General features: G+C 34.6%; 1 protein-coding gene across 4 annotated transcripts; it reads left to right on the top strand.

The window, feature by feature from the left end:
* Positions 1-2,061: 2,061 nt before the first annotated feature.
* On the top strand, positions 2,062-13,673 carry LOC110736203 (xanthine dehydrogenase 1-like). Of its 4 annotated transcripts, none has more exons than XM_021916363.1 (14): positions 2,062-2,397; positions 3,852-3,951; positions 4,742-4,850; positions 5,695-7,203; positions 7,562-7,804; positions 7,928-8,242; positions 8,383-8,622; positions 9,954-10,238; positions 10,385-10,606; positions 11,339-11,500; positions 11,603-11,737; positions 11,860-12,096; positions 12,559-12,732; positions 13,182-13,673. In XM_021916363.1, the coding sequence occupies exons 1-14, from the start codon at positions 2,259-2,261 to the stop codon at positions 13,422-13,424; spliced, it is 4,113 nt and encodes a 1,370-aa protein (XP_021772055.1). In that variant the 5' UTR covers positions 2,062-2,258; the 3' UTR covers positions 13,425-13,673. The 4 variants fall into 4 exon arrangements, with proteins under 4 accessions (XP_021772055.1, XP_021772056.1, XP_021772057.1 ...); XM_021916364.1 differs by lacking the exon at positions 2,062-2,397 and adding an exon at positions 2,795-3,107 and having other exon boundaries at positions 13,182-13,424; XM_021916365.1 differs by lacking the exon at positions 2,062-2,397 and adding an exon at positions 3,330-3,695 and having other exon boundaries at positions 13,182-13,424.
* The last annotated feature ends 751 nt before the right edge of the window (positions 13,674-14,424 follow it).

Below are 14,424 nucleotides of genomic sequence, written 5' to 3'. Positions count from 1 at the left end.
TCACTAGCTGCGTGCATCGGCGCCGCCTGCGTGCAACTAGGCAACCACCTTCTGACCGTCGAGCCTCGGTCGTCCGTCACTGATGGTATGTCTTGCTATTTGCTAACCCTAATTCGAAATTCCCAATTTGAAATCCCCAATTGACAATTGTTAACCCTAATTTCTAGATTTTTGTTTAATTATTGTTAATTTTAATTGCAATCTTTGTTGAATTTTAATTTTAATTGCAATTTTAATCTTAGGTTTTACCGTTTTATTAGTATGCATTCTATGCAATGATGTGAATTGTGGAAATTGATATATATTTTTCAATTTAATTAGGAAATGTCAAATGATTCACCTAATTCAAACAAATCCAAGGCTACTAGAAAACAACCCGATCTTCGACAATTCATGTTTAAAAGAAAGAAACTCCATGAAAATGAGTCCAATAACTCCCCCTCATTAAGCTCCCCTCAAAGTCAAGAAGATGATATGGAAATGGGTGGTTCAAGTACTTGTAATGTACCATTGGAGAAAAATTTGGTATACAATGTTGAACTTCTTCCTCATGATCAGTGAAAAAGAATAAATATAATGGATTACCCTGCAAATGAACGAAATGCAGTTAAGAGGAGTTATATTTTTAAAAAACCTTGCCAACCAAAAACTCATGACTTTCCTCAAAGACAAGTGTCTAGTTTACGTCGCTTTAGTGTTCATTGGTTCAAGAAATGTAATTTTTTTCATCATTTTGAATTGTATGACTAAGTATGTTTTTTATTTTGAAATTTTAATACTAAGTATTAACCAATTTGTGTGTTTGAGTTTTTTTTGTTTTTATTTTTTGTTAAGCTTTTTGTAAGTTAAGCATTTTGTCCCCCCGAATTGAAAATCCTGGATCCGCCACTGCGTTTTATGGTTGTTCACTTTAACTTTTTGTACGACTACTATTTATATGTTATTTTTAGCTTTTTTCTCTCTCTTTTTTTATTTTATTTTATTTTTATTTTTATTTTATTTTTACTACTTTACTACTAAGTAATATCTATATCTACAAAATACTCTCAATCTTTCAAAATATCAATCAATGTCAAACGATATTTAATCATAATAATAAAAAGAAAAAAGTTTCATTTTAAATGGAGAATAATTTAAAGTGTCAAGGTTACTTTGTAATCAAATCATATTTTAAAGCAAAAAAACAAAACACACCTTGAATAGGTGGTTTTATTTTTTATTTTTTTTTTTAATTTTTTGTAAGCCGCTGATTTCAATTAGTGGTTTTATACCGACAAAATTATGGTTTCCTTCGTCACATAGAAAAATAAAGCTAGTGGAAAATTGAATTGAATATACCGCTAATCTTGTAACACCCCAAATATTAAAACATACTTTTTTTTTTAAGAAATATTAAAACATGCTTTTTTTTTTTTTTTAAGAAATATTAAAACATGCTTTATCACTCCATCTTTTTTAATGGTTACACTACTACATTTTGACTTTGGTGATCAACATTTAAAAATTTTGACTATGAAAAATATTTTATTTTATTTATCAAAAAGCATATCATATGAGATGTTGTATTCGTCTAAAATATATTTTTAAAATGTCAATTTATTAATAAATTTTACTTAAATTATATTGAATACATACGTATTGTGCATTGAAAACTGTGATGATCAAAATGTATATTACTATAGAAAAGAGACAGATCACAGATATATTATTATTAATGGAACTTTTTCAAACATTTTCCGTATAAGGTACAACTTGTACATTTAATAGATTTACTTGATGCTCTATACAAATAAATACAATTTATCTTCTTAATATTAAGTGACAAAATTATAAATAAATTAATAACATTTTTTTTTTTAATATGGATCTAGTTAATATAATTACAAACATGTCATACTTCGTAATCCGTACTAACAACACATTTTTTTTGTTAATTTATTTATAGTTTTGTCCTTTAATCCATGTTTTTTTTTGGGATTATATAATAACTAACGGGACGTTTACAATAACTTATTCCGTGTTAATTTTTTTTTCTTCAATATAATATCATATTATCTCATGTCTCATCCGATCTCATCAAATTTCAACACAATCTTTTTATTCGGTCCAAATTATAATATAAATCTCAATTCACTTATTCTTTGTTCATCCTCTTTTGTCTATTTCTTTCTAAATTTTATTTATTTCTTTCTAATTTTGGAGATTTGATTAATCTGCTAGTGGTAGAATACTCACAGTGATATTCGAAAAAAAAAAAGATGGGATCTTTGATGAGTGAAGAAAAAGTTGGAATAATTGAAGAAAAAGAATCATATGAAGCTATACTTTACATCAATGGTGTTCGTAAAGTTCTTTCTGATGGTTTAGCTCACTTGACTCTTCTTGAGTATCTCAGAGGTATAATAATAATAATAATAATAATAATTATTATTATTCTGTAATTTTGTTTTTAATTGTTATTTAATTGTATATTAAGTTGAAAATTGTATTATATTCTGTATTTTGTGAAGTTTATGATCATGAGTTATGCTGTTGTTACGGTGCTTTGTTATTGAGGAATGATGTTTGAATTTTGATGGGAAATAATAGATTTGTATGATTGTTACAGTAGAATTAGGATATTAGCTAAATGATAGGCCCCTTACTCCCTGGTTTCCAAATTTTTTGTCGGTTTCGCTTTTCGAGGTTGAATTTTGATCAATTCATCCTCAAATTTGTGGAGTAGATGATAATTGTAGAATGATGTTACTGTAACTGTATCATGAAATGAAATTAAAGTGGTTTTGCTTTAGAAGGTTTTGATTGAGGTGTGTTGGAGAAAATGATTAAGAAAAAGAATCAACTTTACCCTTTTAGCCAAAAGAAATTGAACTTTTCCCTTTTTTTCTAAAGAGGGACAATCCAATAAAATTATGCTTCTGTTTTTTTTTTTTTTTTTTTAGAATAAGATCTATATGATCAATTATGAGCCCAAAAATCCATCCATTTTCTTTAGTGCAACTTTTTGATCACATAGATTAGGAGCTTCAATTGAATAAAGTAAAATACTCTGCAAGCGAGGTTTGTTGGGGAATAAATATGAGTTTATGACATGAAGGCAATATAGAGTAATTGGTTTATTGCAATCTTCTTGTTACGATTCTTGTCTTGCAATTTACTTGGTTTCATTTTGCATAGTAGGACTTTCTCTAATATATTAAATAGCAACCATTCTTTAAGCAAGCCACCACCCCAATGCCCTAGTGAAGACATGGACATATTTTTGGCACTCGATATATTGTCCAAATGAATATAATACTCCGATTACTCCATGGAATGTTGACAACATATCCATCTACTATGTTGAGTTTCTTTCACATCCATATGTTTTTTTCCTCCATCCTTATCATACAATGAAGTAAACAAACATAGGGTGGGCAACTGTAAGCCTACCTTATTTGTTATGCATAGTTTGATGCATTGAGAATGCAACTGTAATCAAGCTTAGAGCCTTAGATAGAGGAGGAATCTGTTTTTCTTATCTCCTATGGCAGTGGAAAGGGGAGGAGAAGCAGGGAAAGAGACTGTGGGAGGAAGAGGTGAATCAAGGGAAGAGGAAGAGAAAGGAGCAGGGAAAACCAAAATGAAATAAGGAGGATTACCTATATCCGATGACAAAATAGGCCCAAAAGATCTCTGTTCTTCTTTTTCATACGGTCATACACTAACACCTTAAAAGTGGCCGAGGGATTTTTTAATTTCTTTGTTTACCAATCTGGTGACTTGGCTTTAAGTATTATGTAGTATTATTTTTCTGTTGCTATTTGATTTGTTGTTGATTAATGATGTTGTGATCAATGCTTTTGGTGCAGATCTTGGCCTAACTGGGACAAAATTAGGCTGTGGTGAAGGAGGTTGTGGTGCTTGTACGGTTATGGTCTCCTACTTTGATCAGCTGCACAAGAAATGTGTGTGAGTCTCTGTAAAACAAAATTATCTGCTTGTTTGCTACTAACTTAAATTAATTATAAGAAACTAAAGAAATCACTGTCGTCATCTGTTTACTATGCTCACATATGTCTACTGAATGATATTAAAATGGCAAACTAATATTATGGTGTGAAAAGCAGCTGTTATTTTCTAGGGCTATGAGTGAATGTAGGGAGCATTGAATCATATAAAAGCCATTCTGTCATACAAAGTTCTATAAAGTTAACTAACTTGTGTGAAAAGCAGTTTGGAATATGTGTGTTATTAAATCACACTATGAAGTCTGCTGTGACTGATAGACCATCATATTATCGCTGTAGCTGTTATAATATGTTATTATTGTCATGTTGCATCTTAGTACTTTTATATTATACCTTTAAGATGATTTAAATTTCATATCTTTGCACCACAAATGTTTAGAATGTCTGATTTTTTTTTTCAAAAACTATGTTATCCAGTATACATATGATTATGCTCCAAAAATAATGAATTAGGATTATATTTATATGTTTTATAATTGTGAGTAACCTTAGAAGAATGGCGTAGTTTCATCTTTAGAATTTTGACATGTCCTTTGTCTGCTTAATTTTTATACCATTCTGATATTAGTTACGTCTGTTTGATATTTGGCATAGCTGCACTTTGTTCTAGCAGGATTATGACATCACTCCATGTGGGTCGAGCATCTTTTTTTCATTATTGTTGCATCTATAATGGTTGACAAACCAAATTAAAGAGATAGTTTTAATTTCTTATTTTTTTCCTCTAACAGGCACCATGCAGTTAATGCATGTTTGGCTCCACTGTACTCTGTAGAAGGAATGCATGTAATCACAGTGGAAGGCATTGGAAATCGTAAACTTGGCTTACATCCAGTGCAGGTTCAATTCTTTCCAATTTATATGATTTCATCTAAATAGGAGCGTACTTCATACATCATTATAAGTACCCCAGAGCTTTTCAGATGCTGAAATGTTTTGCAAGTTATCCATTGAACAAACTTGAGAAAAGGATACTTAAAAATGAAGGATTTAGCATATCCTTACTCACGGCTAACTTCCTATCCTATTCTATATTAGATAAAATCTTTAGTTCAGAAGATGCGGAGTTGATTTGCCTGATAGACTACTCCCCCATCCCAAATTTAAATTTTGGTAAAGATAGACAAATATTTCTAAAAAAAACCAATTTTAACTGGGTGTTGTTCTTTTTTTTTTTTTTATTGAGAATTTACTCTGTACATGAATATATTTCTGGTTGGGTGATTGTGAGAAATAGGCAAGGCAGGGGAAATCAAAATCTATGCCCTCTAGCATTATAGGTTGATACTTACAAATAAACTCCGCATGAGTCTATAAAATTTTAGGGTTTGTTCTATTAACCTAATTTTTACTTATTTGAACTTATCTTATCTAAACTTATTTGAACTTATCAAAACTTATTTGACATTATTAGAACTTAATTTAGTTTTAAATTGAACTTAGGCAGCCCTTATTAACCCTTATCAAATCTTATTAGAACTTATTTACCATAAACTTATCTCATTTGAACTTTCCTGAAGTAAGTGAAAATGAGGTGAACAAACAGGCCCTTAGTGTTATTTTTTCAGCTTTTGTTTATCTGAAATTCCTTCGTTGACAGGATAGCACTTTCCTGACTAATTTTAATGAGGAAAAGGAACTGTTTTGCAACTTTTCTGTTATTTATTATATGTTATCTTTGCAGGAATCATTGGCAAGCTCACATGGCTCCCAGTGTGGATTTTGTACTCCTGGATTTGTTATGTCCATGTATGCTTTATTAAGATCCTGTCAAACTCCTCCAACTGAGCAGCAAATTGAAGAAAGTTTGGCAGGGAATTTGTGCCGTTGCACAGGTTATAGGCCAATTATTGATGCCTTCAGAGTTTTTGCTAAAACTGATGACATGATATACACTGGGGCTACCTTGGCAGATCGTCAAGGCAATGAGTTCATATGTCCATCTACTGGTAAACCCTGTTCTTGTGGTTTAAAATCTGATAGCAACTCTGAAAATATGAAGGAAAGTGGGACTTGCAATGAAAGGTACAAACAACTTTCTTATAGTGATATTGATGGTAGCAAATACAATGATAGAGAGCTTATTTTTCCTCCGGAGCTATTGCTAAGGAAATCTGCCTTTTTAAGCTTGAGTGGTTTTGGTGGGCTTAAGTGGTATCGACCTGTGTCACTTCAACATGTTCTAGAGTTAAAAGCCAAATATCCAGAAGCAAAGTTGGTAAATGGTAACACTGAGGTTGGAATCGAAATGAGGCTGAAGAGGTTGCAGTATAAAGTTCTTGTGTCAGTTGCACAGGTGCCTGAGTTAAACATCTTACACGTGAAAGATAACGGATTGGAGATAGGGGCTGCTGTGAAACTGTCTGAGCTTCTGAGTGTTCTTAGAAGAGTTTCTTTAGACCGTGCTGCTCATGAAGTATCATCTTGTAATGCTTTTATTGAGCAAATAAAATGGTTTGCTGGAACTCAGATAAGAAATGTTGCATCTGTTGGTGGCAATGTATGCACTGCTAGTCCAATATCAGATTTGAATCCTCTTTGGATGGCTACCGGAGCAAAGTTTCACCTTATCAATAGCAAGGGAAACATTAGAACAATTTTGGCAGAGAACTTTTTCTTGGGGTATCGTAAGATTGATTTGTCAAGCGATGAGATTTTACTATCAATTCATTTACCGTGGACAAGGCCTTATGAGTTTGTGAAAGAGTTTAAGCAAGCTCATCGTAAAGATGATGATATTGCATTAGTAAATGCCGGGATGCGTGTTCACCTTGAAAAAAAGAACGAAGAATGGCTTGTTTCAGATGCATCAATTGTATATGGAGGGGTTGCTGCTGTTTCTTTTTTTGCGTCAAAAACAAAAGATTTTCTCATAGGAAAGAGTTGGAACAAGGAGTTGCTAGATGGGGCCTTAAAAGTCTTGGAGGAGGACATATTACTTAAGGAAGATGCACCAGGTGGGATGGTGGAGTTCAGAAAATCTTTGACATTAAGTTTTTTCTTCAAATATTTTTTGTGGGTATCTCGAGAATTAGATGTAAAGACAACTTTGACAGAGAGTGTACCTCCATCATATCTGTCAGCAATACAGCCATCCCATAAGCCACCTGTAATTGGGAGTCAGGACTATGAGATTGTCAAACATGGGACAGCTGTAGGATCTCCCGAGATGCATCTATCTGCAACACTTCAGGTGTGCAACAATAATTTTGGGAATATCCCTTAGCTTCACAGAGATTTATTTGCTTTAAAATGATTCTATTTTGGTGTGTGTGTGTTGGGGCTGGGGGGGGGGGGGGGGGGGGGGGGAGGGGTGGTTAAGGAGCAGGGTTGTGGTTAATGCACTAAAACGTTTTTTTTTTTAAATTACAACTGGTTGTTCATTATAAAGTTATAGGCTGAAGTTGGCATCATTAATGTATTATAATTTTAAATGTGGAAGTACTTGCTAATTTTGAATGGTTATTCCTATTTATTCAATCATGTTATCAAGCTAGATTTTATACATTATACTTAGCGCTCTTACCATATTATTCTGTCACTCTTTTTAGGTAACAGGCGAGGCAGAATATGCTGATGATATAGCAATGCCACCTAATGGTTTACATGCTGCATTGATCCTGAGTAGAAAGCCTCATGCCCGCATATTCTCAATTGATGATTCAGGTGCAAAGTCTTTACCTGGCTTTGAAGGCATATTTTATGCCAAAGATGTCCCTGGGGATAATTTTATTGGGCCCGTGGTTGCTGATGAGGAGCTCTTTGCTTCAGAATTGGTAACTTGTGTGGGCCAGGTAAACTCCAATCTTACAGAACTTTTGAGTTCATTTTATCAGTTATTAGCTCATCCAAAAGAATTTGATACCTCGTTTGAATCTTGTTTAGGCAGCTTTTGACTAGTGTCTGTGAATTTACAGGTGATTGGCATAGTTGTTGCTGATACCCATGAAAATGCAAAACTAGCAGCAAGAAGAGTGCATGTGGAGTACGAAGAGCTGCCTCCTATTTTATCTATAGAAGATGCAATTAAATCTAAAAGTTTTCATCCTGGCTCTGAGAGGCAATTCAAAAAAGGTGATGTTGATCTCTGCTTTCAGTCAGGTGGGTGTGACAGGATCATAGAAGGTGAAGTACAAGTAGGTGGTCAGGAACATTTCTACTTGGAATCAATGAGCAGTTTAGTGTGGACCATGGACAGTGGTAATGAGGTCCATATGATCTCATCTACTCAGGTATGTATCATACTAAAGTTGCTAGTTTCTCCTATGCCCTATCAATAAAATTTTAAATGTTTAATTTTTAAATGTCCTTTGCATGAAATTTTTCTTTATTCTTTTGTTAATTAATTTGCATTATAATAATCCCTTTGCAGGCACCTCAGAAGCACCAGAAGTATGTCAGTCACGTACTCGGTCTTCCTATGTCAAAAGTAGTTTGCAAAACGAAGAGAATTGGTGGTGGATTTGGTGGCAAGGAGACAAGATCAGCTTTTATTGCTGCTGCAGCTTCTGTTCCATGTTATCTGTTAAACCGTCATGTAAAACTCACCTTAGACCGAGATGTAGACATGATGATAACTGGACAGCGTCACAGCTTTCTTGGAAAGTATAAGGTACAGTTTAGTTTCTCTAGCTAGCTAATACAACTATTTTGTTAAGCTGTGATTGACATGCATGTTGGAGACTTGGAGTATGTTGTAAACTTAAACAATCCTTAAAAAGCCTCACAGGTTAGATTATTATTCCACCAAACAGCATCTTCATTCCAATTGAAAAGCTCCAACAAACTTTTACTCTGTTTGTGCATAAACAAAGATGATTCTAAATTTGGTTTTTGAAATGGACTGAAAGGAGAAGAGGAGGGAATTAAATGGATTATGGTGCTTTAAAATGTCAAGATCAAAGTAGTAGCCACCAGAACCTCAGATTAATGATCAAGAATATTTGCAAACTGTAAAAATTGCATGAATTAATTACCTCCATACTTTTCCAATGATGATTAAATTATCAAGTTTTTAGGTGCTGATTTTTGCTTCATGCCAATGAGACAATGATTTGTGCTCATAACTTATGCATAGATTGGTAGGACTATGGTATGGGTTATGTAGTATGTACTATTGCAGCCAATTTAGCAGCGGGTAATAAATTGCAGTAATGGAAATCAATTTTAAGTGTAATTTAGTATGGAAAACAACCTATAATCTCCATGGGATCACAATCTCATCCCCCAAACTTGTGGTTTCTTCATGTTTTTCCATTACCATTCATTACCACTTAGGAAGTGATATTAGGTGGGAATGGAAATTTATGAAGAAAAATAAAAAGATTTGGGGGTCATCTTGAGTGATCTTGGGAATGAACATTGACTTTCTTTCTGAATTTAAATACAAATACATTCCCATTACCATTGTTTATAACTGATTACCAAATGGGCCATTGAGATAAAGGAAGTATTGGACCACAACATAATGTACTAGAGAAACAAGATAGGCACACCACAAATTTAAGTGGAATATCCCTTTCACAAGTAAGTGGAAATATTTCTTAGAAAAAAAAATGTAAGTGGAAATTTTACCGTATTACACTAACCATAGAGAGAAACACCATGAGAAATCTATGGGATCAGACTCTAAATTTACAAACTTCACAATAAGGGGTATTATGATGTGTGTGTGTGTGGTCAATCAACCATCCGCCATTGGTCTGTGATTTAATTGATTTCAAGTGAAAAGTTGTCTTGCTCTCAGTCAAATATGGATGATTTTGAAACCCTAGCATCCTTGTCTCACTCAGTTTTTTTTTTTTTTTTTTTGTGTGTGTGTGTGTGTGTGTGTGTGTGTTGTAGATTGACAGTTCTTTATGAAGATAGCCTCTCTATGAATTTGTTTCACAGATCCAGATATTAAACATTTTATCTTAATTGATGTAATATATCACTGAGCAGGTAGGATTTACAAATGAGGGGAAGGTTCTTGCTCTGGACCTTGAGATTTATAACAATGCTGGAAATTCACATGATCTCTCTCTTCCTGTCCTTGAACGTGCAATGTTTCATTCAGACAATGTTTATGAGATACCTAATGTTCAGATTAATGGAAATGTTTGCTTCACTAATTTTCCAAGCAACACTGCGTTCCGTGGATTTGGTGGTCCTCAAGGGATGCTTATTGCTGAAAATTGGATCCAGAGGATAGCCATGGAGCTCAAGAAGAGCCCAGAGGAGATCAGGGTGAGACTAACTGCTGTATTTGTTTTTATTGTGTGAGGCACTGAGGCTTTGCTTACAAAAATATCATCAGTTTTGATGAAATCAACATATTGTTTGTGAATATACTTGTTGAGTTCTAAATAATTCTCAAATTTGTGCTGTCTTAGGAAATAAACTTCCAAAGTGAAGGATCAATATTGCATTATGGCCAAGTTCTTGAGCATTTCACATTGCGTGAGCTGTGGAATCAACTTAAATCATCATGCAACTTTCCAAAGGCACGTGCAGAGGTTGACGAGTTTAATGTTCAAAATCGATGGAAAAAACGTGGAATTGCTATGGTTCCCACTAAATTTGGCATCTCATTTACAACCAAATTTATGAATCAGGTAACCTATAATGCAATATTGTGAATTGCCTAACAGTATTTATGCTAGAGAAGCTTTGGTTTTGGGATGAAAACCTGTTAGGCTTATAAGTGGTTCAACTCTTCTCCACTTTAGTGGGCATGACCAGGTCCCTTTTTTTAAAATGTCAACACATTTTTTTTTTTTTTTTTTTTGCTGCTGTCGTGTACAGTAACCTTAATCAGACTCAGGCATGATGATGATTTTACCTGTGGGAAGGGCAATAATGGGTACTTACATTAATTTTTAGGCTTTAATCAGGTTGTATTGAATTCATACCAATATCAATTGTAGAATGATTTATGTGGAAATGATTTATTATTCTATTTGGATTAGAATCTGTATAATTTGGATTTGACTCTTTGGTTGAAAGATCATGCATGACATTTTTGTCCTTGATGTGAGCCTGCAAAGTATCCATTCCTGTGTCCATTTTCTATCTGTAAATATTTTTGACCCTGCATGTTATCGAACTATCATACGCATGCAAGTTAAGATGACTAGCTTCCCTCCGTGCATTAAAGATTGCCTCCTATAGACATTTGAGGTCTGATTTCTCAAACATTGACCAATAATGTATATCAACAGACAATGTGATTTACAATGTACAGAGGAGATTTTTTGTAAAGATTGGCATGTCTATAAAGTGAGTAGGGAGAGGTGTTTCATCTCTTGTTCTTCACTGTTCTTATGTATTGATTGCAATGAATGCAGGCAGGCGCCCTTGTCCAAGTTTATACTGATGGCACTGTACTAGTTACTCATGGTGGTGTTGAGATGGGACAAGGCTTACATACAAAAGTAGCCCAAATTGCTGCTTCTGCTTTTAACATTCCTCTTAGCTCTGTATTCATATCCGAAACTAGTACGGACAAGGTAACAAGCAGCAGAAGATGTCAAATTCGCATGCATAAATATTATACTGTAGAATCTACAGGCACTTACCTTTATTCTGTTGTTTTTGTTTGCGGCCAACAGGTTCCAAATTCATCACCAACTGCAGCATCAGCAAGTTCTGATATGTATGGTGCTGCAGTTCTGGATGCTTGTGAGCAAATAAAAGCAAGGATGGAGCCTATTGCTTCAAAACACAACTTTTTTTCATTTGCCGAGGTAGTGATGTGTCTAGATAATAACATACTTTTTCCAGTTTTTTTTTTTTTTTTTTTTTTCTTTTTTTCTTTTTCTTTTTTTCTTTTCCTCTAGGAGATGATGACCATTTTTGTTTCTTTCAGTTGGCACATGCATGCTATTTGGAGAGAATAGACCTATCTGCTCATGGTTTCCATGCTACTCCTGATATTGGCTTTGATTGGAAAACTTGCAAGGGAAAGCCTTTCAGTTATTTCACGTATGGTGCTGCTTTTGCTGAGGTCGAAATCGACACATTAACTGGAGATTTCCACACAAGAGTTGCAAACATCTTTCTTGATCTTGGACATTCTCTCAATCCGGCCATTGATGTTGGTCAGGTACTTTCCACTGCAGAATTCTCCATCTTAGCTGCTTGGGCTTAATGAATTAGATAGAAGAATGGTTGAAAAATATTGGTAGAAGTTGCATTGTTTGATTTGGTTTTAACTTTTAACCTATTCAAAATTGGTATTTGCTCAAAACTTTTATATTTTTTTCTTTCTGTATTTACTTTGAAGGATTAATCATAATATTAAAAACCCTAGTAGTAGTGAGTCGTGTCCTCGTTTTAATAAAAAAATAAAAATGGAGCAAATGTCAGGAGCAATGTTGTTATATGATTGACTGCAGTTGTTTATTAGTTTTGTTTTACTGTCCGTGTCTTGATGATACTATTGACTCTTATCGCTTGATTGTGTAGAGCACAGGATAGTCTCACATTAATCACAGAAAATCACTGCTGAACTTTACTGAATGTAAATCCTGCATATTCATTTTTTCACAACCCATTTTTATTGCAGGTTGAAGGGGCATTCGTACAGGGGCTAGGTTGGGTTGCTTTAGAGGAGCTCAAGTGGGGAGATGCAGCTCATAAGTGGATACCTCCTGGTTTCCTTTACACGTGTGGACCTGGAAATTATAAAATTCCTTCCCTGAATGATGTTCCCTCAAAATTCAGCGTCTCTCTTTTGAAGGTTTGTACACCTGTCGTTTTCAGTTGTAGTGTTAGATGCTTCTATATACATCCTAATTTGTGAGTTATAGAATTGGATCTGTAGTAGGCTAAAAAAATCATCTGGTTGATTGAGTATGCTGCCAATAAATCCTTTCCAGTTATTACATACTCCGTAGTATGGGCTTCACTGCCTCTAAACTACGGAAGAGCATGCATGTGAGAAGGAAGCTCGAGCTTAATGCTGATGGTTAAAAACTTGTCTTTTTTAATATTGTTATGAAACTTGGTCTATAGATGAGAAGCATATACATGGCCAAAGTAAAAGTGATCCCATATGAGTATTGCTCATATTCCTTGTGTTATTATTGTTTAAGGTTGTCCTTATGTGTGACACTACAAATTAGAATCTGCTATCCGCAAACTGCGAGTCAAATATGCTATAACATGCTACTTTTGTCTGATATGCAGGGATCTCCAAATGTTAAAGCTATACATTCCTCTAAAGCTGTTGGCGAACCTCCATTCTTCCTTGCTTCTGCTGTCTTATTTGCTATCAAGGATGCAATCACAGCTGCTAGAACAGAAGCAGGTTACACTGGATGGTTTCCTCTGGACAATCCTGCTACACCTGAGAGAATCCGCATGGCTTGTACGGATGAAATCACCTCAAGATTTGTTGATTCAAAATTCCGTCCTAAACTCAGTATATGAGCGCCTAATTAAGCTGTGTATGGTGAAGCTTGTCTGTATACTTCACCTATGGTGAAAAGGTCTGCCTGTAAAATCAAAGATAACTCTGACCCTGGTGGTTTCGAGATCGATTTGTATATGAGTGGACCCATGCTATTGTCCTACATTACCTACAAAAAGAAATAACCTTTCCATAAAACTTTTTTGTAACACACATTAAGATGATATATACAAGTATTATAATGGCCTAAGGGCCTTTAATCAGTTCAAGACTGACGAGTACATACAAATAGGTAGAAAGGAAGATAACCTTGCTAAAGGTTATCTTAAACAAAAGGTAAACTACATTAGTCTGCATACAACTAGTAGTAACAGCAAACACAATAAAAGATAAGTGTAAGTCTGAAGTTTGGTTATCATCCCAAGCACTCCAAGGCAGCAGCGAAAGCAGATCAGTTCCTTTCGTAGTCGCTTTCAAAGGCATCACGAGCACAAGGGGAGATGTAGTGAAACTTGATATTAGCATCAGTCAACTGTAAACCAAACTTAGCCAAATTGTAAGCAACAGCGTTGGCAGCTCTTTTGGCTGGAAGAATGATAACTATCCAATCTTCCTTGAGCAAATCCACAATGTCTTGGACTCTTGGATAATCATGCCCAGCTCATGGTTAAGGTAATCTTCAGGATATCGGATCATTTTTTTCAATTCATCAGCATCAGTTTCCAGCTCAAGATGCTGGATATTAAACTTCTTAGCAGGAATCAGGCCCTCTCTTATTGTAAGAGGCTCTGCAGCTTCAGGAGAAACAGAGTAAAACTTCATAGAGAAACCTGCAAGCCAAGACCCATCATCATTTCAAATAACACCACCTCCACCTATCAGGTTAGAACCCTTCAAGCTCCAAGCAGTGTTGAGTTTCTTGTTCCCCATATTTGGCAGGGACCATTTTATATTCTGACCTCTTATCTTTGCTAGCAATTGAAACTCCATTTTCAGTCTGCAAAATTTTGTTATTGAACT

Source organism: Chenopodium quinoa, unplaced genomic scaffold (assembly GCF_001683475.1).
Source record: "Chenopodium quinoa cultivar QQ74 unplaced genomic scaffold, ASM168347v1, whole genome shotgun sequence".
Classification (NCBI taxonomy): Eukaryota; Viridiplantae; Streptophyta; class Magnoliopsida; order Caryophyllales; family Amaranthaceae; genus Chenopodium; species Chenopodium quinoa.
This window is presented reverse-complemented; position numbering and strand designations above follow the sequence as displayed.

Coding starts and splice junctions, on each gene's coding strand:
- LOC110736203 (XM_021916363.1), top strand. CDS start 2,259: ATGGGATCTTTGATGAGTGAAGAAAAAGTTGGAATAATTGAAGAAAAA. Junction 2,398..3,851: donor TCTTCTTGAGTATCTCAGAG/GTATAATAATAA, acceptor CTTTTGGTGCAG/ATCTTGGCCTAACTGGGACA. Junction 7,805..7,927: donor TGGTAACTTGTGTGGGCCAG/GTAAACTCCAAT, acceptor GTGAATTTACAG/GTGATTGGCATAGTTGTTGC.